The sequence below is a fragment of the Oncorhynchus clarkii genome, chromosome 30 (genome assembly GCF_045791955.1).
Source record: "Oncorhynchus clarkii lewisi isolate Uvic-CL-2024 chromosome 30, UVic_Ocla_1.0, whole genome shotgun sequence".
Lineage (NCBI taxonomy): Eukaryota > Metazoa > Chordata > Actinopteri > Salmoniformes > Salmonidae > Oncorhynchus > Oncorhynchus clarkii.
In genome coordinates, this window is record NC_092176.1 from 33,073,162 (window position 1) to 33,100,524 (window position 27,363).

At 41.6% G+C, this 27,363-nt stretch overlaps 1 protein-coding gene across 1 annotated transcript in view; it reads left to right on the forward strand.

The window, feature by feature from the left end:
• Positions 1 to 27,363, forward strand: part of LOC139389850 (succinyl-CoA:3-ketoacid coenzyme A transferase 1, mitochondrial-like) — a 112,560-nt gene that overhangs the window by 71,448 nt on the left and 13,749 nt on the right. The window contains exons 14-15 of the mRNA XM_071136826.1: positions 12,448 to 12,537; positions 21,316 to 21,396. Coding sequence (XP_070992927.1) covers positions 12,448 to 12,537; positions 21,316 to 21,396 — 171 coding nt within the window. The remainder of the gene's footprint in view (positions 1 to 12,447; positions 12,538 to 21,315; positions 21,397 to 27,363) is intronic.

Genomic DNA, 27,363 nt, shown 5'->3' on the forward strand with positions numbered 1-27,363 from the left:
ATAAGGCCGGGCTTTACCTAGCAGAGACTTGTAGATGACCTGGAGCCAGTGGGTTTGGCAACGAGTATGAAGCGAGGGTAAGCCAACGAGAGCGTACATGTCGCAGTGGTGGGTGGTATATGGGGTTTTGGTGACAAAACAAATGGCACTGTGATAGACTGCAACCAATTTGTTGAGTAGAGTGTTGGAGGCTATTTTATAAATGAGATCGCCTAAGTCGAGGATCGGTAGGATGGTCAGTTTTACGAGGGTATGTTTGGCAGCATGAGTGAAGGGTGCTTTGTTGCGAAATAGGAAGCCGATTCTAGATTTAATTTTGGATTGGAGATGTTTAATGTGAGTCTGGAAGGAGAGTTTACAGTCTAACCAGACACCTAGGTATTTGTAGTTGTCCACATATTCTAAGTAGGAACCGTCCAGAGTAGTGATGCTGGACGGGCGGGCAGGTATGTGCAGCGATTGCTTGAAGAGCATGCATTTAGTTTTACTTGCATTTAAGGGCAGTTGGAGGCCACGGAAGGGGAGTTGTATGGCATCGAAGCTCATCTGGAGGTTAGTTAACACAGTGTCCAAAGAAGGGCCAGAGGTATACAGAATGGTACCGTCTGCGTAGAGGCGGATCAAGGAATCACCAGCAGCAAGAGCGACGTCATTGATGTATACAGAGAAGAGTCTGCCTGAGAATTGAACTCTGTGGCACCCCCATAGAGACTGCCAGAGGTCCTGACAACAGGCCCTCCGATTTGACACACTGAACTCTATCAGTGTAGTTGGTGAACCAGACGAGGCAATCATTTGAGAAACCAAGGCTGTTGAGTCTGCCAATAAGAATGTTGTGATTGACAGAGTCGAAAGCCTTGGCCAGGTCGACGAATACGGCTACACAGTAATGTCTCTTATCGATGGCGGGTATGATATTGTTTAGGACCTTGAGCGTGGCTGAGGTGCACCCATGACCAGCTATGAAACCAGGTTGCATAGCGGAGAAGGTACGGTGGAATTCGAAATGGTCGGTAATCTGTTTGTTAACTTGGCTTTCGAAGACCTTAGAAAGGCAGGGTAGAAAAGATATAGGTCTGTAGGAGTTTGGGTCTAGAGTGTCTCCCCCTTTGAAGAGGGGGATGACCGCGGCAGCTTTCCAATCTATAGGAATCTCAGATGATATGAAAGAGGTTGAACAGGCTAGTAAAAGGGGTTGCAACAATTTCGGTAGATAATTTTAGAAAGAGAGAGTCCAGATTTCTGCTTGAAAAACCTAGCCTTAGCTTTCCTAACTGCCTGTGTACATTTGTTCCTAACTTCCCTGAAAAGTTGCATATCACAGGGGCTGTTCGATGCTAATGCAGAACGCCACATTGTCCGTGAGCTTTAGCTCATTTGCACACAAAAAAACTCCTGCAATGATGAAAAGACCTGTGTGTTTTCCTTGTTAATGCAGACAGAATAGAGCTCCAACTTCTTAATCATTGCCTCAATTTCAGATCATTCAGGCGAGAAAAGAACATCACCCAGATAGGCCAGTCGTAATGAGAAACTCGTCATCATGCAAGCTGTCAGACAAGTGAAAATTATGATCAGTAAAGATAATTTTAAGCTTGTCTCTCAATTTAAAAAAATACATACATACATACATACATACATACATACATACATCTTTCTACTGAAACAATGGGGGGAAATGCAGTAAATGATCTGACTCCACTCTGAAAAGTGAAAAGTACTTTACAATGGCAGTGGCTTGTATAGTATGTTTTTCTCAACATTGTCTTTTCAAAGAGATGATCAATAACTGTAATGAAAAGAGAGACAAAGGACTGCTATGAGCAATCATCAGTCAACTGAAGAAATGGCTGCCGTTTTCAGTCTGTATGTGTTTGTGGAGTTAATCAGAACATTTTAAATTAGCTTATAGTTCATTCCACTTTCATACAAGGCTGGCTTTTGGGGGACACAATTCTGAACAACCCTGTTGCACAATCAGCCTCTCTGTCCGAGTGTCTGTTTGTGGTGCTTGTCATTAGTTGTCTGGGAAACCATGGCCATTACTATTCTGTCGCTATGTTATTAAACAGAGAGGGGCATTTGTAGAGGACGAAAAAGGAATGTCGGCGTGTGAATGAGAGCAAGAAAGAGACAATTGATAAGTAGAAACCGGGGGAAGTGAAGGCAAAATTTTCTTTGGCATCCTTCGGCTGGCAGCATAAGTGAGAGTAACACAATAAACTGAACAGGGGGAAACATATTTGACTGGTTGTCATGGTAACGCCACAGGCCGAGCTACATCTGAAGTAGCCTAGTTACAGTTTTAATTGAACCCGAACAAGTCTTCCCCTGATACAGTGGGGCAAAAAAGTATTGAGTCAGCCACTAATTGTGCAAGTTCTCCCTCTTAAAAAGATGAGGCCTGTAATTTTCATCATAGGTACACTTCAACTATGACAGACAAAATGAGAAAAAAAAATGCAGAAAATCACATTGTAGGATTTTTAATGAATTTATTTGCAAATTATGGTGGAAAATAAGTATTTGGTCAATAACAAAAGTTTATCTCAATACTTTGTCATTGCCGACAAAGGGTATATAACAGAGGTCAAACGTTTTCTGTAAGTCTTCACAAGTTTTTCCCACACTGCTGCTGGTATTTTGGCCCATTCCTCCATGCAGATCTCCTCTAGAGCAGTGATGTTTTGGGGCTGTTGCTGGGCAACACGGACTTTCAACTCCCTCCAAAGATGTTCTATGGTGTTGAGATCTGGAGACTGGCTAGGCCACTCCAGGACCTTGAAATGCTTCTTACGAAGCCACTCCTTCATTGCCCGGGCGGTGTGTTTGGGATCATTGTCATGCTGAAAGACCCAGCCACGTTTCATCTTCAATGCCCTTGCTGATGGAAGGAGGTTTTCACTCAAAATCTCACGATACATGGCACCATTCATTCTTTCCTTTACATGGATCAGTCGTCCTGGTCTCTTTGCAGAAAAACAGCCCCAAAAGCATGATTTTTCCACCCCCATGCTTCACAGTAGGTATGGTGTTTTTTGGATGCAACTCAGCATTCTTTGTCCTCCAAACACGACAAGTTGAGTTTTTACCAAAAATTACTATTTTGGTTTCATCTGACCATATGACATTCTCCCAATCTTCTTCTGGATCATTCAAATGCTCTCTAGCAAACTTCAGACGGGCCTGGACATGTACTGGCTTAAGCAGGGGGACACGTCTGGCACTGCAGGATTTGAGTCCCTGGCGGCGTAGTGTGTTACTGATGGTAGGCTTTGTTACTTTGGTCCCAGCTCTCTGCAGGTCATTCACTAGGTCCCCCCATGTGGTTCTGGGATTTTTGCTCACCATTCTTGTGATAATTTTGACCCCACGGGGTGAGATCTTGCGTGGAGCCCCAGATCGTGGGAGATTATCAGTGGTCTTGTGTCTTCCATTTCCTAATAATTGCTCCCACAGTTGATTTCTTCAAACCAAGCTGCTTATCTATTGCAGATTCAGTCTTCCCAGCCTGGTGCAGGTTTGTTTCTGGTGTCCTTTGACAGCTCTTTGGTCTTGGCCATAGTGGAGTTTGGAGTGTGACTGTTTGAGGTTGTGGACAGGTGTCTGTTATACTGATAACAAGTTCAAACAGGTGCCATTAATACAGGTAACGAGTGGAGGACAGAGGAGCCTATTAAAGAAGTTTTTACAGGTCTGTGGGAGCCAGAAATCTTGCTTGTTTGTAGGTGACCAAATACCAAATACTTATGGTGGCTGACTAAATACTTTTTTGCCCCACTGTATGTCTGAGTAAGTAGACAATCGCCTTTTCTCCACTTCAACTTGACCTAATGGAGAACCTTACCCTTACAAGTTTCCTCTTTCAGTTCAGATAAATACAATGGCTTTAAACTGTTGGCAAAGCCTATCTTTTTTTTCTCCATTTTAATATATATATTTTTTAATGCTTTCTAATTTAAAAAAAATTTAAATTACCTTTTTTATTTAACTAGGCAAGTCAGTTAAGAAGAAATTATTATTTTCAAAGACGGCCAAACGGGGGCAGAATGACAAATCTTTACCTTTTCAGCTCAGGAATTCGATCTTGCAAACTTTCGGTTACTAGTCCAACGCTCTAAACACTAGGCTACCTGCCTATGAGTCAAGCTGGGTCCCAAATGGCTCTTTCTGTCACACCCTGATCAGTTTCACCTGTCCTCGTTATTGTCTCAACCCCCTCCAGATGTTGCTTGTTTTCCCCAGTGTGTTTATCCCTGTGTTTTGTGTCTCTCTGTGCCAGTTCGTCTTGTATGTTTCCAAGTCAACCAGTGGTTTTCCTGCTTTTTGCATTCTCCTTTTTCTAGTCCTCCTGGTTTTGACCCTTGCCTGTTTTATGTACTTTGTACCCGCCTACCCGCCCATTCTGCCTGCCTTGACCACGAGCCTGTCTGCCACTCTGTACCTCCTGAACTCTGATCGGGTTTTGACCTTTTTGCCTGTCCACGGCCATTCTCTTGCCTACCCCTTTGGATTAATAAAGACTCCATAAGACTCCAACCATCTGCATTTGGGTCTTTCCTTGTGCCTTGATACTTTCTGTTGAAAAAGGATGAAGATGAGTTTCTGATTAAAAGTGTGATTATAATGACTTTAAATATATGTGAATGTGTTTTATGATGCAGCTGTTATATTAGTCATAGATTAGGATCTCTATAGAATTATGGATTCTCTTTCATTGTCATGTAGAACAAACAAATAAAATGACAAACTGGGCCAATGCTGAAGTACTGGACTAAAGCCCTGTCAAAGAGCTGACTGTATTAAAGTTTATTGGTTCTGAAGTGTGGCACTCAGAAGGCCATGTTGCAGCCCTGGCTGTGGAACTACTATGGGGGATAGATGTAGATGTACACATTCCCATAGCCCAGCACCTGTATTGTGGGTTCAATAAGGCAAGCTTCCAGCATGTGAAAGAAACCAATCAGAGCAGGGAGAAAATTAAGAACCTGATAGTTTGGTATGAGCTGCAGGGTTAATGTCATATAAGTTAATTAAATTACAAAATTACTCCTCCCCTTGTCCGACGTTTGGCGGTAGATGTATTTTGTTAATGCCGCACAAGGCGCACAATACCATTGGCTGACTAGACAGGCGGACATGATGAGAACACCAGTGGCTTGGCATTATATTTGCATGTTGTCCAGAAACCGTTTGCGTCTGTGTACCAGCCACCTTCATACCTTAACTCAATGTTAAACTACTAGAACAAGTTCTCAACTGCTTGCTGTTCTGAAGTAGGCCTTGGAATTGCCATGGACCTGGTGCTGATATATGTGTTGTATTTTGATACTGTGATTTGATGTTCTAAACATATTGCCCACCATACGTCTGCTGCAGAGAGATGAAAGAGAGCATGAGAGAACTAGTTTTTGATCAGTCATCGAAATAAAAGTGCTGAAAACATGTTGGTTCACTATTTAAAAAGAAGATGGAGAAGCCAAATGATGAAATATACCAGAGTTTTGGCACAGGTTCATTCAACCCGCGCCAGCGAACGCTACCTACAGTAGCATAAAATGTATGTATGTATGTATGTATGTATGTATTTTTACAAATCGATACTTGGAGTCAAATATTGAAATAATATGTAATTGTTGATTTTTTTTCTCCCCCCTCACCATCACTATTCTGAAGATAAACAATTCCACCAAAAAATACCAAAAACACAAGATAATAAGTCAGTGGTGATATCGATCAGTTTCATTTCACCCTCCTACCTCTAAAAATCCGCAGGAAGCCGTATTGTTGTATGCAGCTGCTGTTTTTGAAATAACTCTAGTGGGGTGGGGGGGTAGGGGGGGGGGTTCCAATGGCTGTTGAATAAATATCAATAGAACAACAATGGAGTGATTCATGTGAGAGGACTGGACTATAGTTCCCTCAGTGGTCAGATTTACTGTTGCCAAGCAATGAAGCTCCATCGGACAAAATATCTACCTGATTGGTGACTGTCCAAATTTTGATGAAATATGTGAGATTACATTAGAATTAAGGATGAAAGCTCTCTCTCACTCTCTCGTTCTTTATCTATTTAAACCAAGGAAACGCACACACACACACACACACACACACAAACACTCTAGATAAGGCTCTGTTTTTCCCTCCGGATCGAGCTGCATTGGGATCAAAGTGTTTTCAGATAATCACATTGAAAGCTTATAGATCTGACGGAGAGCAAATGCAGTCTAACCCTGGTGTAGACACAGGGCAAATCAGCCTATTCTCCTCAATCAACCGTTCTTATGTTGTTACGGTGCTGTTGTCTCCCAATGTTTAAATCTAAATGCAGGTAGCCTAGTGGTTAGAGCGTTGGGCCAGTAACCGAATCCCAGAGCTGACAAGGTAAAAATCGGTCATTCTTCCCCTTAAAAAGGCAGTTAACCCGCTGTTCATCATTGTAAATAAGAATATCATTGTAAATAAGAATTTGTTTTTAAATGACTTGCCTAGTTAAATAAAGGTAAAATATATATACACACTACCGTTCAAAATTTTGGGGTCACTTAGAAATGTCCTTGTTTTTGAAAATATTTAAAATAACATCAAATTGAACAAATTGAACAGAAATAATTAGAAAACCCTTTTGTAATTTTGTTAGCACGGCTGAAAACTGTTGTGCTTATTAAAGAAGCAATACAACTGGCCTTCTTTACACTAGTTGAGTATCTGGAGCATCAGCATTTGGGTTTATTACAGGCTCAAAATGGCCAGAAACAAACAACTTTCTTCTGAAACTCGTCAGTCTATTCGTGTTCTGAGAAATGAAGGCTATTCCATGTGAGAAAATGCCAAGAAACTGAAGATCTCGTACAACGCTGTGTACTACTCCCTTCACAGAACAGTGCAAACGGGCTCTAACCAGAATAGAAAGAGTGGGAGGCCCTGGTGCACAACTGAGCAAGAGGACATTAGTGCGTCTAGTTTGAGAAACAGACGCCTCAAGTCCTCAACTGGCAGTTTATTAAATAGTTTCCGCAAAACACCAGTCTCAACGTCAACAGTGAAGAGGCGACTCCGGGATGCTGGCCTTCTAGGCAGAGTTCCTCTGTCCAGTGTCTGTGTTCTTTTGCCAATCTTAATCTTTTCTTTTTATTGGCCAGTCTGAGATATGGCTTTTTCTTTGCAACTCTGCCTAGAAGGCCAACATCCCGGAGTCGACTCTTCACTGTTGACGTTGAGACAGTGTTTTATGGGTTTATTTAATGGGACTGCCGTGCAGAAATATCAGCCCACAGAGAGAAGCACGAGATTGAACATCACTCAACTTTCTAGAGCAGCGGTCTCCAACCGGTCGATCAAGATCCAACCGGCATTCCTAGTCGATCGCCAAACATTTCTGTAAAAAACCCAACAATAAATTCAGCTGCCCTGCATGCCGGGTAGGCGAACTGTTGCCATTTTGAACCATTTTATGTCTCTGAAGATGCAAACACTGCCTTCCTGGCAAGCCCAGAGAGCAAATCACGTGCACTATAGGCCTACCGCTGGCCAATCGAATGGCTTAGATGACCGTGTCTGCAGTAACGTAGCAGGGATAAAAGGAAGCTACAGCAAAGTTGATACTGTGAGATTTCAAAACATTTATAACCATAACTAGATAGACGGTCAACGAATACAGCAAAGAGATGCTGTTTTTATGAGTGAGTATATGTGTAAGTTCTTACTCAGCGATGTCAACAGTTTGTATTCAACACTTTTATAAGCCATAAAATACATGTTCTTCCTATTTCCACTCAGCGCTACAACAAGCACTGCAGCAGTAATGAATGTGGAAAGTGTACCTATAGGCTGGCATTGTTATTATTATTAGCGGCTTGGGTCCTTTTTAATATCAAGGAATATTGAACTTTCTCTGTTCATAGGAGTAACAACATGAATTTGTGCATGAGACAGAAATAATGCGGTGCCACTCGAGTTTCGCCATCAGCTGGAAGACTGTGTCCCTTTTTGGTCAGTGTCAGTGGAGGAAAGGGAGAGTGGAGGGATGTTGAGAGACGGACCCTCAGTCTGCTGCTCTCACTCTCCACTGAAACTGACCATCAGATGCAGGCTTCATCAGCCTAGTAAAGTAAAATTATTTAAAGGTATGCTCACTCAGCTGTGCTTCACAAGTAATACAACAACGGATCTATTACCAGTGTGATATTTAAGTCTATATTTTTTTAAATGGCCTGAACAACAATGCATTCATTGGAAGGGAAATTCAAGAAAAGCCCATATGCAGTGAAAATTTATTGGGCCTATAGTTTACTGCACAAACCTCATTACTACAGAACTGTTTTTAATTGGTTAATGTTGCATAGACTTACATTTTTTAAGTTATGTTAAAAAAAATTCTATCGGCTCGCATTTTGACTCCGTGATCTTGACTCGGTAAAGGTTGGTGACCACTGTTCTAGAGTTTTCCCTGTTAACATATCAACGTTTCCTTTTACTGTGGCAATTGTGCTCGAATCAACGCAAAATTAGCCACTTTTTATTGAAACATACCGAAAGAAAACAAGCTATGCGAGAGATGATGTTGTAGGCAGAACGCAAAGGAGTAGGATTCTAACTGCATTGACACGCACTGCTCATTGCCATATATGGATCTGTGCCATTTACTTTGAACTGTGCTTACAGCATGAGCGGTCGTGAGGAGATGCGCTTGTTTTGAGATCAAAGCGAGAGCTGCATGTAGCCACGTGCACATTTTGTTCATATCCTTTGCTAGTTAGTGAGTTATTAACCCAATTATAGATCATTTGTAGTCAGCAATAGGGGAGTGATTGCTTACTACAAGAGCACAAAACATGTACATTTCTAGACATCTTTGAAAAAGCAGTTAGGTAAAGGGGCAGTGTTGTATTTTGAGACGGTCTTGAATAAGCTAAGTAGCCAATAGGCAGAAGGTAGCATAATGTGTCTGATTCTCTGTAATAATGGTATGGGAATAATAATGCATCTTATTTTGTAAAGTGGTCTCTTGCATCAAACGACAAGTGGATTAACATGTTAATGTCAAGCCCTGCGTGTTTTTTTACATCCACTTAGGTTGGAGTCATTAAAACTCATTTTTCAACCACTCTACAAATTTCTTGTTAACAAACTATAGTTTTGGAAAGTCAGTTAGGACATCTACGTTGTGCATGACACAAGTAATCTTTTCAACAATTGTTTAAAGACAGATTATTTCACTTATAATTCACTGTATTACAATTCCAGTGGGTCAGAAGTTTACATACACTGAGTTGACTGTGCCTTTAAACAGCTTGGAAAATTCCAGAAAATTATGTCATGGCTTTAGAAGCTTCTGATAGGCTAATTGACATCATTTGAGTCAATTGGAGGTGAACCTGTGTTTCAAGGCCTTCCCTCAAACTCAGTGCCTCTTGGAAAATCAAAAGAAATCAGCCAAGACCTCAGAAAAACATTTGTCGACCTCCACAAGTCTGGTTCCTCCTTGGGAACAATTTCCAAACGCCTGAAGGTACCACGCTTATCTGTACAAACAAATGTATGTAAGTATAAACACCAATGGACCACTCAGCCGTCATACCGCTCAGGAAGGAGACGTGTTCTGTCTCCTAGAGATGAACGTACTTTGTTGCGAAAGTGCAAATCAATCCCAGAACAACAGCAAAGGATCTTGTGATGATGCTGGAGGAAACAGGTAGAAAAGTATCTATATCCACAGTACAACGAGTCCTATATTGACATAACCTGAAAGGCCGCTCAGCAAGGAAGAAGCTACTGCTCCAAAACCTCCATAAAAAAGCCAGACTACGGTTTGCAACTGCACATGGGGACAAAGATCGTACTTTTTGGAGAAATGTCCTATGGTCTGATGAAACGAAAATAGAACTGTTTGGCCATAATGACTATCGTTATGTTTGGAGGAAAAAGGGGGAGGCTTGCAAGCCGAAGAACACCAACCCAACCGTGAAGCACGGGGGTGGCAGCATCATGTTGTGGGGGTGCTTTGCTGCAGGAGGGACTGGTGCACTTCACAAAATAGATGGCATCATGGGGAGGAAAATGATGTGGTTATATTGAAGCAACATCACAAGACATCAGTCAGGAAGTTAAAGCTTGCTCGCAAATGGGTCTTCCAAATGGACAATGACTCCAAGCATACTTCCAAAGTTGTGGCAAAATGGCTTAAGGAAAGCAAAGTCAAGGTATTGGAGTGGCCATCACAAAGCCCTGACCCCAATCCTATACAAAATGTGTGGGCAGAACTGAAAAACCGTGTGCAAGCAAGGAGGCCTACAAACCTGACTCAGTTACACTAGCTCTGTCAGGAGGAATGGGTCAAAATTCATCCAACTTATTATTGGAAGCTTGTGGAAGGCTACCCAGAACATTTGACCCAAGTTAAACAATTTGTAGGCAATGCTACCAAATACTAATTGAGTGCATGTAAATTTCTGATCCACTGGGAATGTGATGAAAGAAATATAAGCTGAAATAAATCATTTCCTCTGCTATTATTGTGACATTTCACATTCTTAAAATAAAGTGGTGATCCTAATTGACCCAAGACAGGGAATTTCTACTAGGGTTAAATGTCAGGAATTGTGAAAAACTGAGTAGAACACACCTGCTTCAGAAGGTTTGCTCAACCTAATGTATTTTCCTATGTGTTGCTTTCATTTATTCAGTGTGACAAGGAATAAAGAAGAGATCTGGAGCGGGAACAACTTTATTGGGTGAAATTCATTCCCTCCCTCCCATCCTCTCTCACTCTCTACCTCACCCAAACTCTAATGCATACTGTATTCTTATACTGTAAGGAATACTGACAGACTGTATACACACATACCAACCATATATCCTCTGGATATTCAACAGAGTGCCGTGCAGGCAGTTGTGATTGATGAGCGAAGCAGCTTTTAAATGGGTTTTTCAGTCATCTCACTCCCTGGGCATGTGCATGCCAGGAAAGCTCATTGGACACAGAGAAATGAGAGACCTGCGTATAATTTTTCTCCCACTTGGCAATCCAATTTTGATGTTCTAATTAGATTTTTCTTCACTGGTTTTGGAAACAAATGTTTTCTCTAGTCTGTATTGAATGCAGACCTCAATACTGTGTGTGTGTGTGTGTGTGTGTGTGTGTGTGTGTGTGTGTGTGTGTGTGTGTGTGTGTTTTCGTGTTTTCACTGTGTCCATTAACAAGAAATAAGCTGGCTGGGGCTGGACTCTGAAGTAATACAGTGTTTATTCAGTTGTATTCCCCACTGGGCAGACTGTTAATATGCCTCTCTCTACAGTGCATTACTGTATACAGTGCCAGTTTGGTTTAGTCTCTGGATTGGAAAGAGAGCTATGCTCAGGCCTACGTAAGAGAAATGCAAACAACTGGCAAAATACTCTGTTTCGGTTGTTATGTGTGGAAGATGCATTACTTTATGTTCTGTTTCGGCTGTTACTGGAGGCATGTGTGGAAGATGCGTTACTTTATGTTCTGTATCGGCTGTTACTGGAGGCATGTGTGGAAGATGCGTTACTTTACGTTCTGTATCAGTTGTTATTGGAGGCATGTGTGGAAGATACGTTACTTTACGTTCTGTATCAGTTGTTATTGGAGGCATGTGTGGAAGATACGTTACTTTACGTTCTGTATCAGTTGTTACTGGAGGCATGTGTGGAAGATACGTTACTTTACGTTCTGTATCAGTTGTTACTGGAGGCATGTGTGGAAGATACGTTACTTTATGTTCTGTATCAGTTGTTACTGGAGGCATGTGTGGAAGATACGTTACTTTACATACTGTATCGGCTGTTACTGGAGGCATGTGTGGAAGATACGTTACTTTACGTTCTGTATCGGCTGTTACTGGAGGCATGTGTGGAAGATGTGTTACTTTACGTTCTGTATCGGTTGTTATTGGAGGCATGTGTGGAAGATACGTTACTTTACGTTCTGTATCAGTTGTTACTGGAGGCATGTGTGGAAGATACGTTACTTTACGTTCTGTATCGGCTGTTACTGGAGGCATGTGTGGAAGATGTGTTACTTTACGTTCTGTATCGGTTGTTATTGGAGGCATGTGTGGAAGATACGTTACTTTACGTTCTGTATCAGTTGTTACTGGAGGCATGTGTGGAAGATACGTTACTTTACGTTCTGTATCGGTTGTTACTGGTGTTATGTGTGGAAGATACGTTACTTTACGTTCTGTATCGGCTGTTACTGGAGGCATGTGTGGAAAATGTGTTATTTAACGTTCTGTATCAGTTGTTACTGGAGGCATGTGTGGAAAATACGCTACTTTACTTTCTGTATCGGCTGTTTCTGGTGGCATGTGTGGAGAATACGTAACTTACTCTTTTGGCTGTTGCTGTTGGTGTGTGTGGAAGATGTTACTTTGAGTACCCCTGGGCTCTATTGTTTACTCTATTGCTTTGTTTATCCTTCAGGGTAAGATGGTGAAGGGGATGGGTGGAGCCATGGATCTGGTGGCCAGCGCTGGAACCAAGGTGGTCGTCACCATGGAGCACTCCGCTAAGGTAAGATGTGTCTGTGTGCACGTGCGTGCATCCAAAGCAATCCCAATCCTGTTCCAGTGTTGTCTATAGGAGTGTCTCCAGATCAGCTATATTTAGGACATCATACATATCGAAAGTTTACATACATCTTTGCCAAATACATTTAAACTCAATTTCACAATTCCTGACATTTAATCCTCGTAAAAATTCCCCATCTTAGGTCAGTTAGGATCACCACTTTACTTTTGTACCGATTTCCTCCAGCATCTTTACAAGGTCCTTTGCTGTTGTTCTGGGATTGATTTGCACTTTTCACACCATAGTATGTTCATCTCTAGGAGACAGAACGTGTCTCCTTCCTGAGTGGTATGACGGCTGCGTGGTCCCATGGTGTCTATACTTGCGCACTATTGTTTGCACAGATGAGCGTGGTACCTTCAGTCGTTTGGTAATTGCTCCCAAGGATGAACCAGACTTGTGGAGGTCAACAATTTTTTTTCTGAGGTCTTAGCTGGTTTATTTTTATTTTCCCATGGTGTCAAGCAAAGAGGTACTGAGTTTGAAGGAAGGCCTTGAAATATATCCACAGGTACACCTCCAATTGACTCAAATGATGTCAAATTGCCTATCAGAGGCTTCTAAATCCATGACATAATTTTCTGGAATTGTCCAAGCTGTTTAAAGGCACAGTTAACTTAGTGTATGTAAACTTCTGACCCACTGGAATTGTGATACAGTGAATTATAAGTGAAATAATCTGTCTGTGAACAATTTTTCGAAAAATTACTTGTCATGCACAAAGTAGACCTCCTAACCGACTTGCCAAAACTTGTTAACAAGACATTTGGGGAGTGGTTGAAAAACAAGTTTTAATGACTCCAACCTAAGTGTATGTAAACGTCCAACTTCAACTGTATGTCCTTTATGTGTGTGTGTGTGTGTGTGTATATGTATATATACAGTGCCTTGCGAAAGTATTCGGCCCCCTTGAACTTTGCGACCTTTTGCCACATTTCAGGCTTCAAACATAAAGATATAAAACTGTATTTTTTTGTGAAGAATCAACAACAAGTGGGACACAATCATGAAGTGGAACGACATTTATTGGATATTTCAAACTTTTTCAACAAATCAAAAACTGAAAAATTGGGCGTGCAAAATTATTCAGCCCCCTTAAGTTAATACTTTGTAGCGCCACCTTTTGCTGCGATTATAGCTGTAAGTCGCTTGGGGTATGTCTCTATCAGTTTTGCACATCGAGAGACTGACATTTTTTCCCATTCCTCCTTGCAAAACAGCTCGAGCTCAGTGAGGTTGGATGGAGAGCATTTGTGAACAGCAGTTTTCAGTTCTTTCCACAGATTCTCGATTGGATTCAGGTCTGGACTTTGACTTGGCCATTCTAACACCTGGATATGTTTATTTTTGAACCATTCCATTGTAGATTTTGCTTTATGTTTTGGATCATTGTCTTGTTGGAAGACAAATCTCCGTCCCAGTCTCAGGTCTTTTGCAGACTCCATCAGGTTTTCTTCCAGAATGGTCCTGTATTTGGCTCCATCCATCTTCCCATCAATTTTAACCATCTTCCCTGTCCCTGCTGAAGAAAAGCAGGCCCAAACCATGATGCTACCACCACCATGTTTGACAGTGGGGATGGTGTGTTCAGTGTGATGAGCTGTGTTGCTTTTACGCCAAACATAACGTTTTGCATTGTTGCCAAAAAGTTCAATTTTGGTTTCATCTGACTAGAGCACCTTCTTCCACATGTTTGGTGTGTCTCCCAGGTGGCTTGTGGCAAACTTTAAACAACACTTTTTATGGATATCTTTAAGAAATGGCTTTCTTCTTGCCACTCTTCCATAAAGGCCAGATTTGTGCAATATACGACTGATTGTTGTTCTATGGACAGAGTCTCCCACCTCAGCTGTAGATCTCTACAGTTCATCCAGAGTGATCATGGGCCTCTTGGCTGCATCTCTGATCAGTCTTCTCCTTGTATGAGCTGAAAGTTTAGAGGGACGGCCAGGTCTTGGTAGATTTGCAGTGGTCTGATACTCCTTCCATTTCAATATTATCGCTTTCACAGTGCTCCTTGGGATGTTTAAAGCTTGGGAAATCTTTTTGTATCCAAATCCGACTTTCAACTTCTTCACAACAGTATCTCGGACCTGCCTGGTGTGTTCCTTGTTCTTCATGATGCTCTCTGCGCTTTTAACGGACCTCTGAGACTATCACAGTGCAGGTGCATTTATACGGAGACTTGATTACACACAGGTGGATTGTATTTATCATCATTAGTCATTTAGGTCAACATTGGATCATTCAGAGATCCTCACTGAACTTCTGGAGAGAGTTTGCTGCACTGAAAGTAAAGGGGCTGAATAATTTTGCACGCCCAATTTTTCAGTTTTTGATTTGTTAAAAAAGTTTGAAATATCCAATAAATGTCGTTCCACTTCATGATTGTGTCCCACTTGTTGTTGATTCTTCACAAAAAAATACAGTTTTATATCTTTATGTTTGAAGCCTGAAATGTGGCAAAAGGTCGCAAAGTTCAAGGGGGCCGAATACTTTCGCAAGGCACTGTATGTGCTCCATTTTTAAGAAATATATTTTGTGTTATACTGTAACCTCTCTGATTGTGAAGAGTCAGTTCCTCTAATAAGCTTTTGATTCCAGTAATGGATGAATTCATGATTTTAAATTATGCCTTTGACAGTCCCAGAGCTCCCTATAGGCGCCTAGGTGCTCAGATGGTCTAATGCTCTCATCCACTCCAACACGTACTGGAGCAGTACACCAACCTGATTATGGAAGTAAAATGCAATTCCCTGAAAAAGCCTCTGTAATTGAAGTGTTTGTTGCCATGGCTGCCCAGGCCTATGGCCTGTAATATAAGTATTTGTGGAAGTTGCTGGCTGTCCAGGCCAATGTAAATGGTCACCGACATAACCGTTCAGGGGGAGGTCACAATTATGTTTGTACATATGTTAACATGGATATGCTTTTTAATAAAAACTATTTGAAACAAGCCATTACACTTCGTTATTATCATGGCATTTCATTAATATTTTCAGTGGTGGGAAAAGTACCCAATTGTCATTCTTGATTAAAAGTAAAGATACCTTCAAGGTAAAGTCACACAGTAAAATACTACTTGAGTAAGTCAAAAAGTATTTGGTTTTAAATATATTTAAGTATTAAAAGTAAATGTAATTTCTAAAGTAGAACTTGGATGTTCTCTTGATGAGTGTGTGATTTTGGCCATTTTCCTGTCTTGATTAGCGTTCAAAATGTAACGACTACCTTTGTGTGTCAGAGAAAATGTATGGAGTAAAATGTACATTATTTTCGTTAGGAATGTAGTGAAGTAAAAGTTAAATAATAAAGTTAAATAAATAATTAACTAAAGTACAGATACCCCCAAAAATGACTTAAGTAGTACTTTAAAGTATTTTTGTTTAACCACTGATTATTATTTAAGTTATTACTTATAAATATGATTTTTTTTAAATGAAGAATTGCCAGGTTGGAGAGGATTTGTCGCATGTTCGTATTGACCCAACATGAACAGAGTCAAAATAAAGATATATGCCTGCCTTTCCCTTGTTTGTTGGCTTTTCTGCATATAAAAAAATATAATACAAATCCCATTTTGATGCACAAAACCATTCAAACCAAGTTCGATGGGTTTTCTCTCACTTTTCCCAAATATTTGCATAACGTCACAAACCATGCTGCTATGGTCATAATTGTTTAACAATTAACTCATTAGGATCTGGGGTACTGCGAGAACAGGTCTTTAAAGAGTTACCATTTCCCGATTTAAAATCTAAAACGTCTTTACCCATCAACTTATTTATTTATTTATTTATTATTAATCATAACCTCGTATCATATCATCATTCTGAACAGTCGTAACCTCCTTGCATCTGCAAAAACCTGAGCCTTACTAATGATTCAGTACTACACAAACTGGTTTAATTATGTATTTACTAGCTAATTAAATGGGAACACAGGATAAACACACACACTGGTTATTGACTGGAGAAGTAATACGCTGAAAACGGGTCCCTAGCGGAATGACAACAACATGGATGCTTGTTAATGAAGAGATGGAGGGACAGAGACACTTAGCATTGCCACATTCAGTAACTACTCTCACCTACAATAACCACATACTTTGCACACGAACCACCACCCGCTTTGAGCAAGAAATCATGAATGTATTTACGTGAAATGGCTATGGTGTATTTAAACCTCCGACTTCAACTGTGCATCAGTAGTTCCCAAACTTTTTATAGTCCCCATACCCCTTCAAACATTCAACCTCCAGCTGCGTACCTCCTCTAGCACCAGGGTCAGCGCACTCTCAAATGGTTTTTTTTGTTGCCATCATTGTAAGCCTGCCACACACACACTACACTATACGATACATTTATTAAACGTAAGAATGAGTGTGGATTTTTGTCACAACCCGGCTCGTGGGAAGTGACAAAGAGCTCTTATAGGACCAGAGCACAAAATAATAATATAATAATAATCAATAATTTTGCTCTTTATTTAGCCATCTTACATATATAACCTTATCTGTTAAACGAAAATTGTAAATAACTCGCCACAGGTAATGAGAAGTTTGTGCTTGAAAGGATGCTCTTAACTCTGCGATGTTGGGTTTGTATTGGAGAGAGTCCCAGTCTTAAATAATTCTCCACACACAGTCTGTGCCTGTAGTTAGTTTTCATGCTAGTGAGGGCTGAGAATCCACTCTCACATAGTTACATGGTTGCAAAGGGCATCAGCGTCTTAACAGCGCGATTTGCCAAGGCAGGATACTCTGGCAGTGGCTTCTGATTAAATTCAATTTTCACAGAACCGCTTCTTACAATTTCGATGAGACTCTCTTGTTTTGATATCGGTAAGTGGGCTGGAGGCAGGGCATGAAAGGGATAACGAATCCAGTTGTTTGTGTCCATCCGTTTCGGGAAAGTACCTGCATAATTGCGCACCCAACTCACTCAGGTGCTTCGGTATATCACGTTTGACATTGTCTGTAAGCTTGAGTTCATTTGCACTCAAAACAAAATCCTACAATGATGGAAAGACCTGTGTGTTGTCCTTGTTAATGCAGACAGAAAAGAGCTCCAACTTCATAATCATAGCCTCAATTTTGTCCCTCACATTGGATATAGTTGCGGAGAGTCCCTGTTATCCTAGATTCAGATCATTCAGGCGAGGAAAAACATCACCCAGGTAGGCCAGTCGTGTGAGAAACTCATCATCATGCAAGAGGTCAGACAAGTGAAAATTGTGGCCAGTAAAGAAAACTTAAAGCTTGTCTCTCAATTTAAAAAAACATTTATTGAAATTGAGGCATTCCCTCTCAGTGGATGCTGCAGTGTACCCAAGTGGCCTCGGGAGCAACTGCTTGCACGCACTTTACCATTCCACTATGTCTCCCTGTCATGGCTTTTGCACCATCAGTACAGACACCAACACATCCATCAGTACAGATACCAACACATCCATCAGTACAGACACCAACACATCCATCAGTACAGACACCAACACATCCATCAGTACAGATACCAACACATCCATCAGTACAGACACCAACACATCCATCAGTACAGATACCAACACATCCATCAGTACAGACACCAACACATCTTGACCACCAAAGTCCATTTGATGTCACAAAGCTGTCCAGTACTTAAAAAACATCCTCTCCTGTTGTCCTGGTGTCCTGGTTTCCAGTGGTTTCCAGAAGAGGATGTCTTCCTTAATTGATCCCCCATAAATGTAACGGACATACAGTATACCAGGAGCTGTGCCAGGCCCTCCACCTCTGTTGACTCATCCAGCTATAACAGACATATACCAGGAGCTGTGCCAGGCCCTCCACGTCTGTTGACTCATCGAGCTGTAACGGACATATACCAGGAGCTGTGCCAGGCCCACCACATCTGTTGACTCATCCAGCTATAACAGACATATACCAGGAACTGTGCCAGGCCCACCACATCTGTTGACTCATCCAGCTGTAACAGACATATACCAGGAGCTGTGTCAGGCCCACCACATCTGTTGACTCATCCAGCTGTAACAGACATATACCAGGAGCTGTGTCAGGTCCTCCATGTCTGTTGACTCATCCAGCTGTAACACATAGAATTCACTGGCTTGTATGCGAAGCAGTAATTATTTCAAAACATCTCCTGCCATGTCACTGATGTGTCGTGAAACAGTGTTGTTTGATGAAGTAATTGTCTGTATAGTTTTTTTGTCCTGTTCCCCCAGCATTGTCCCGGTCATAGCCGTGGCAGCAGGAAGAATGAAGTCCTCTACAATAGTATAGGACTTGCCTGTCCTAGCCACTAGGTAGCTCACCATACAAGACGCTTCTAGCCCCTTCATATTAATGTTGCTTTTATTCATGTCTTACTACTCAAAAGTCGTCTTAATTCTCGTGGTTTATTTTTCAAATGGGCATGTTATGTTTCTAAATGTCTGTGCAAGAGTGAAGGTTTCATTGAGTTGTGAGACAGTACTTTAGCACAAATAACACACTGTGGCTGAGGAAAGGCACTACTCCCAACATAAGTGAACCCCAAATCAATGTGGTTCTCATCATATTTGGCCTCTTCGATGATCCAATGACCCTGTCTGTTGTTCGGTGCTTTCCTGGGTAAGGGGTCAGTAGCTCTTCAGCTGTATCAGATTCACAACTATCAGTGTCCATGTTAGCTGGGCTAACAACAAATGTAGAATTACTGATCCTAGCATTGTATGTGCTCGTTGAAGCAGAACAACTTCAAATCAAACTTATTTATATAGCCCTTCGTACATCAGCTGATATCTCAAAGTGCTGTACAGAAACCCAGCCTAAATCCCCAAACAGCAAGCAATGCAGGTGTAGAAGCACGGTGGCTAGGAAAAACTACCTAGAAAGGCCAAAACCTAGGAAGAAACCTAGAGAGGAACCAGGCTATGAGGGGTGGCCAGTCCTCTTCTGGCTGTGCCGGGTGGAGATTATAACAGAACATGGCCAAATGTTCAGATGTTCATAAATGACCAGCATGGTCCAATAATAATAAGACAGAACAGTTGAAACTGGAGCAGCAGCACGGCCAGGTGGACTGGGGACAGCAAGGAGTCATCATGTCAGGTAGTCCTGAGGCATGGTCCTAGGGCTCAGGTCCTCCGAGAGAGAGAAAGAAAGAGAGAAAGAGAGAATTAGAGAGAGCACACTTAAATTCACACAGGACACCGAATAGGACAGGAGAAGTACTCCAGATATAACAAACTGACCCTAGCCCCCCGACACATAAACTACTGTAGCATAAATACTGGAGGCTGAGACAGGAGGGGTCAGGAGACACTTGTGTTGTCGACAGGTGCAGGTGTAGCACTGCTGGTTGTAGCAGTACTACCAGTAGAGCCGGTATGTGTCTCTATGGACACGGGCCTTACTAAATGAACTGTTTGGCGTACCCCTGGGGGTAAGCATTCCCCAGTTTGGGAATACCTGATCTACATGAAAATAAAGTTAAGAAAAATCCTAATGTAGGCCTATGTAAACAGTTTTGACTTTTATTTTCATGACGGTCCATCCATAACCGTCACAGCTCTACCTGTGACCTATAATTAGAGTATTTGTGGCTATCTAGGTCTATGACCTGTAATGGGAGTATTTGTGGCTGTGGTTGTCCAGTCCTATGACCTGTAATGGGAGTAGTGTGGCTGTCCAATCCTATGACCTGTAATGGGAGTAGTGTGGCTGTCCAGTCCTATGACCTGTAATGGTAGTAGTGTGGCTGTCCAGTCCTATGACCTGTAATGGTAGTAGTGTGGCTGTCCAGTCCTATGACCTGTAATGGTAGTAGTGTGGCTGTCCAGTCCTATGACCTGAAATGGGAGTATTGTGGCTGTCCAGTCCTATGACCTGTAATGGTAGTAGTGTGGCTGTCCAGTCCTATGACCTGTAATGGGAGTATTTGTGTCTGTCCAGTCCTATGACCTGTAATGTGAGTATTGTGGCTGTCCAGTCCTATGACCTGTAATGGGAGTGTTTGTGGCTGTGGCTGTCTAGTCCTATGACCTGTAATGGGAGTATTTGTGGTTGTCCAGTCCTATGACCTGTAGTGGGAGTGTTTGTGGCTGTGGCTGTCTAGTCCTATGACCTGTAATGGGAGTATTGTGGTTGTCCAGTCCTATGACCTGTAATGGGAGTATTTGTGGCTGTCCAGTCCTATGACCTGTAATGGGAGTATTTGTGGCTGTCCAGTCCTATGACCTGTAATGGGAGTATTGTGGTTGTCCAGTCCTATGACCTGTAATGGGAGTATTTGTGGCTGTCCAGTCCTATGACCTGTAATGGGAGTATTGTGGTTGTCCAGTCCTATGACCTGTAATGGGAGTATTGTGGTTGTCCAGTCCTATGACCTGTAATGGGAGTATTGTGGTTGTCCAGTCCTATGACCTGTAATGGGAGTATTGTGGTTGTCCAGTCCTATGACCTGTAATGGTAGTAGTGTGGTTGTCCAGTCCTATGACCTGTAATGGTAGTAGTGTGTCTGTCCAGTCCTATGACCTGTAATGGGAGTATTGTGGTTGTCCAGTCCTATGACCTGTAATGGGAGTATTGTGGTTGTCCAGTCCTATGACCTGTAATGGGAGTATATGGCATTATAACAATCTCTTGTAATTTCTCCACCATGCCAGTTCAACTGGGTCGTTGTGTATGACCTTTAACATAACCTTTGCTCTCTCTCTTTTTCCTTTGTTCTTTGTCAGGGAGGAAAATTCAAGATTCTGGACACATGCAACCTGCCACTGACAGGAAAACAGTGTGTGGATCGGATCATCACTGAAAAGGTGTGTGTGTGTGTGTGTGTGTGTGTGTGTGTGTGTGTGTGTGTGTGTGTGTGTTTCGTATTTTCTGTTTGCCAAGGTGTCCTCCATATCTTTGTTGTCTAGATTACATTTACTGGCTTTGCTATACAAATGAAACTCCTCACAACACAGGCCTCATGTGAATGTCTTCCACACAGAAAGATTGAAATGACTCTTCAAAACAACTCTGTATAATCCAGGTATTTTGGAGTCCAACCGGGGCTATTTAGACGCCTGGGTTATATTATACCTAAACTGAATATGAGTCATAATGTCAGGCTTTATGGAAAACACTTTGCTCTGGTGACTATACAGTACTACTGACTCACTGTAGACCTAGAGCTGACATGCTCCTCTCCAGCTAACTGTAGATCTAGAGCTGACATGCTCCTCTCCAGCTCATTGTAGTCCTAGAGCTGATACGCTCCTCTCCAGCTCACTGTAGACCTAGAACTGACACGCTCCTCTCCAGCTCACTGTAGACCTAGAGCTGACACGCTCCTCTCCAGCTCACTGTAGACCTAGAACTGACACGCTCCTCTCCAGCTCACTGTAGACCTAGAGCTGACACGCTCCTCTCCAGCTCACTGTAGACCTAGAACTGACACGCTCCTCTCCAGCTCACTGTAGACCTAGAGCTGACACGCTCCTCTCCAGCTCACTGTAGACCTAGAGCTGACACGCTCCTTTCCAGCTCACTGTAGACCTAGAGCTGACACGCTCCTCTCCAGCTCATTGTAGAGCTAGAGCTGACACGCTCCTCTCCAGCTCACTGTAGACCTAGAGTTGACACGCTCCTCTGCAGCTCACTGTAGAGCTAGAGCTGACACGCTCCTCTCCAGCTCACTGTAGACCTAGAGCTGACACGCTCCTCTCCAGCTCACTGTAGACCTAGAGCTGACACGCTCCTCTCCAGCTCACTGTAGAGCTAGAGCTGACACGCTCCTCTCCAGCTCACTGTAGAGCTAGAGCTGACACGCTCCTCTCCAGCTCACTGTAGACCTAGAGCTGACACGCTCCTCTCCAGCTCACTGTAGACCTAGAGCTGACACGCTCCTCTCCAGCTCACTGTAGAGCTAGAGCTGACACGCTCCTCTCCAGCTCACTGTAGAGCTAGAGCTGACACGCTCCTCTCCAGCTCACTGTAGACCTAGAGCTGACACGCTCCTCTCCAGCTCACTGTAGACCTAGAGCTGACACGCTCCTCTCCAGCTCACTGTAGAGCTAGAGCTGACACGCTCCTCTCCAGCTCACTGTAGAGCTAGAGCTGACACGCTCCTCTCCAGCTCACAGAATCATGAGGGTTTATAGCATTGGAAAAGGTTGAAAGAGCACAAACAGAATCACTTGGCCTTGGCGGTTGGAAGCCACTGGGCTTGTTTCAGTATTCTAAACAATACACCCAATCTTTTTACCTGGTAAATGTATTATATAGACAAAGACACACACTGAAAGAGAGATGGAAACACACACACACCCACATCAAACAACACACTCACATCAGGGACTGATAGATGGTATTGATGCTACAGAGAGACATGGGGAGATGGAAATTACTTTTATTTGGTTAACCATAATCCAATCAGCAGATTTCTGCTAGGACGCTCAATCTTGATTTGACATCCCAGAATGTAGGGCTGTCTTCTACGATGGCGAATTTTATGACGTTAACAGCTCCACCACATGGCCCAACGTATCGCTAGTAATGCTTCATCTGGAAATCCCTAAAGAGCTGTAACGTTCTTACGTTTGCAAAGCTGCAGAAATAATTACCATTACAGTTTAAAAAAAGCATTAGGATTTCTAACATTTCAGTAATCATTTGTACTTTTTGTAAATTAGTCAATCAAAGACTATAACGTTTTCGTGATGTTTGAAAAACCACAGTTATTTCTTATGGTAGGATTGTAAAATGTTCTAGCAACGTGATTGCTGCAGCCAATATTTTTGTTCTAAATGACAGACTCAGAGGATGCCTATCACACATAGGTATCCTCTGAGCTGGTACCTGTTTCAGTCTGAATATCATCTAGCTAGCAGGTACAGTGGCTCCTCCTTTAAAAGTTGTGAGCTTACACCGCGGGACTTAGAGTTACCCAGCGTCACGGGTAACGATTGTGCATATCCTTTTACGAAAATCACTATTTAGAAAGTTATTTTTTTCAGCCATATCCAATACCAGGTGTATCAAACTCATTCATTGTAGCAAGCAGGGAGCAGGTTTCAAACCCTCAACATTCTAGCCCGAAGTCCAGCACGCTATCGACTGTGCCCAAATGTATTAATTGGGGTTGGGGCCGATTGTGGATAAAAACACTTTTGCAGTTGTAATCTTTAACATTGAAAGGAGAAAAAGTATTATTATTCGTTTTTCACAAGCGTAGCAGGATGGGCTATTAGCTGAACAATAGACTATTCAACCTTTACTAAAGAATTCTCTAATAGCCGAGCTAGGTGTGAACCCTCCCCTCCCCAACTTGCAACAAATAATTTTCAGGACTATCTAGAAAAAGCAGCGGAGATGCGCAATAGGTTTCTAAGAATAGGATATTCTCCACAATGTGTGGATGAAGCTCTTAATTTGCCATTGGGGTAAACAGGAGATGAACTGCTACAAAAAAGACCCTCTAAAAAGCTAAAGAACACTCTGTAATGTTCACAACTACATATACTTTGAACTCGCAAAAAGTGGGAGATGCTGTCAAGAAACACTGGAATGTTTTATTTACGTGATAAATTGGTCCATGCCAACTGCCAGCCACAAGAAAATCAGCCAGAATGTTTTGGGATTTTCACCCCCCAGACATTATTTCCTAAAGGTCTTAATGATGAACTGCCTATGTATGTTATGTTGTAAATTTGAACATTAATTATGCCCCTATTTCAGATTACTCTGACATTTTTCTTACACTATACCCAATGATTTATGAAAACTTGCTTGGTAGGTTGAGATCCTCATTGTGGTTTTACAGACGTGTTTAATATGTTTTATGTACACACTTAATTTGAATATTTATGAAATGCATATTGTTATATTTGGTAGCACTTATTTGTTTTTCCTTCGCCTCCAACCCCTTTCGATGCGTGGAACGGATGTGGGTGTGGCTAGGTCTACATAAGGGTGCTAATTTGAAAAACTCACAAAAGCTGTGATTAAGGCCGATACGTAAAGATCAGTGATACGATCCAGAGCTGTGTGCGGGTTCCTCCTCTTTTTCCTCATCTTATCCGGCTGTTGCCATGCACCTGTAAAAAAAGATAGCTCAGATGTGCGACTGCCTTTTTGAATTTTGAATTTGACTTTACAAACAACAAGAGGGCTTCTTTGGAGTCTATTTCTTCGGAGCCTAGACCTATATAAAACAACTTAACTGGCTGAGGTAGGCTACGAGGCTTAACAGCCTAATAGAAGTAGGATTATTTTTATTAGGCCTACTTACAATTGCAACTGGTCCAAAATGTAGCATCCAACATGAAACAATCATTTAAAGAAAAAAGTCTGCGCGTTCGAACTAAAACAATGTAACTAAAAAGAAAGCGCACATTTGTAATTCGAAAACTCTTAAAAGTAATTGTAGATACAAATTATGTGTGACATTATGGGTACAGTAAAGAATGTAGCCATCATGCAAATTATTCCTATTAGCAGGGCAATAGACTTTTTATAGCCTGGCTACTGTTGTGAAAATCCCTCAACTTGCAATGTATTCCATGCTTAAGTATTCTAAAGTGTTACATTTCTAACTTAAAACAGCATTACTTCATCAACATCGTTATGCTTTCGTTAGTCTTCTTGATCTTCTTAATTTTTTTCTGTAGCAATTTTGAGCAAATTGCTCAAGGGCCACAGTTGATTAATCTGTGAAGATGACGTTATTGAATGTCTCGCCAGCTTTGATCCATGCCTGGGCCTTCAGGGCGCAAAGTTCTTTGTTTGTCATACCAATCTTTGGGTCAAAAGAACAGTACAAAACAAGCGGATATCATGGCTCGGTAAGAAATGTGTATATATATATATAGCATATAAAACATTTCTTACTGAGCCGTGATGTCCGCAGATTACAGATTGCCTTTGCCGATCCCTCATCATCTTCATTCATCAGTGAGTCAGTGGCTTGAATAATCATTGACTCACTCACGCGTTGAAAAGGGCAAGGTAGAAGATGGAGTCACAATCCAAGCCAGGCACACCTGTGAGCTCTGAAACTCCACCTCCGACAGGCAGAGTCAGCATACAGTACGTGGCGGGTTCATCAGGTTTTCGGTTCACTCTGACATTATCACTCCTCTTCTGACAACAGAACTTGACCAACTGCTCACCAGGCACAGCAAGGGCCGCCTGGACCGTTATGCTGTTCTGCTATTCCATGGATGTGTAACCGAAGAGAGATACCACGAGTGGGCACAGAGTACATAGCCTTCCCGCTGTGGCCGTCTATTTCAGCACCGTTTCGCGCGGCTCTGAGACGAGTATGTAGAAACGAAAATGTTCAAATATTCCATGAAATTCTCTAAAATAGGTGTTGACTGAATATAAGCAAGTGAGGTCTACTAAATAATCAAGTTACGTTTCTCCAGAAATAAATAATTCTAAATAATTGGCTTTAATTACAAATTAGTGGGAATGTCTCACCCCATGTTCAAGAATAGCCTTTTTCTCGCTCACTCTAGGTTAAATAAAAAGGAAATCTCCAAAATATCTTTACTTTTTAAACAAAAAGATTATTATTCCTTAATTTAGAATTATTTAAAAAACCCTTAGGATCTGTGAGAATATCTTAGAATATCTAACGGAAAATTCCCCTTAGATATTAAAATAGGGTCCTCCAATCCTCTAAATGTAATTATTGGCGAAGAGTCACCTAATTGAATACAATATTTTTAGATATACTGTTAAAAAACAGTGTAGGTCTTATTTATTTAAAGAGCATATTGAAGTTAGAAGCAAAAGCCTACAACTATTTTAGCACTGTTTTGTGCTGCTCTGAGACAAGCACGACATAGGGATTCTTTAGCTAAATAGCCCAGTACTGTACTGCCGGATATCACGTTGTACACTGCCATATTTTCCGCTCCATCCTAACAGAATCCCAGAGGGTTTTTCATGGAGTAGAAACACCATAATATTAATCAAATTAATTAAGCAAGTACCAGTCAAAAGTTTGGACACACCTACTCATTCAAGGATTTTTCTATATTTTTACTATTTTCTACATTGTAGAATAATATTGAAGACATCACAACTATGAAATAACACATATGGAATCAGTTAAGAACAAATTCCGATTTACAAGGACAGCCTACTCCTTCCTCCCCAACAGGGATTTGAACCCGGTCTCCCGCGTGCCCTGCATTCTGTAGTACGGACATGGCCTGCTCTCCCTTATGTAAGGAATTAGGCACTTTCCAATGTTTACTACCGTATGTATTGTAGACTGCACAGTAGCCTAATATACAAATAAACACATTTTGTTAATAAAATAATTATAAAAAATACTCTTTCAAAATGCAGATGTTGATTTAGTTATGGATACATAATGAATTACTATGGGAATAAATACTACTGATTTACAGAAATATTGGAACAAAGTTGTCTAATGAAGGCGAACAATTTAGAATCTTCCAATCCCGTAGCCTACTCCTGACGGTCATGTTGAACATCGCCATATTTTCCATTCCATTATAACGGAAACTCTGAGGGTTATAGAAACACCATAATATTAATCTAATTAATTAAGCCAAATTTCTTTAAATAAATCCCATATTATTACAAAAAAGGTTTTAACTATGAAATGCTTCTCAAAGATGCCCTCTGGTGGTCAAACTAGCAATAACTTGCAGTAACAGAAAAAATGGCTGAGAATTAAAGGACGTGCTGCGACAGCAGTATAACACAACTTGTAGAGGAGGAACCACTGTACGTGTTTCAGTCTGAATATCACATAGCTA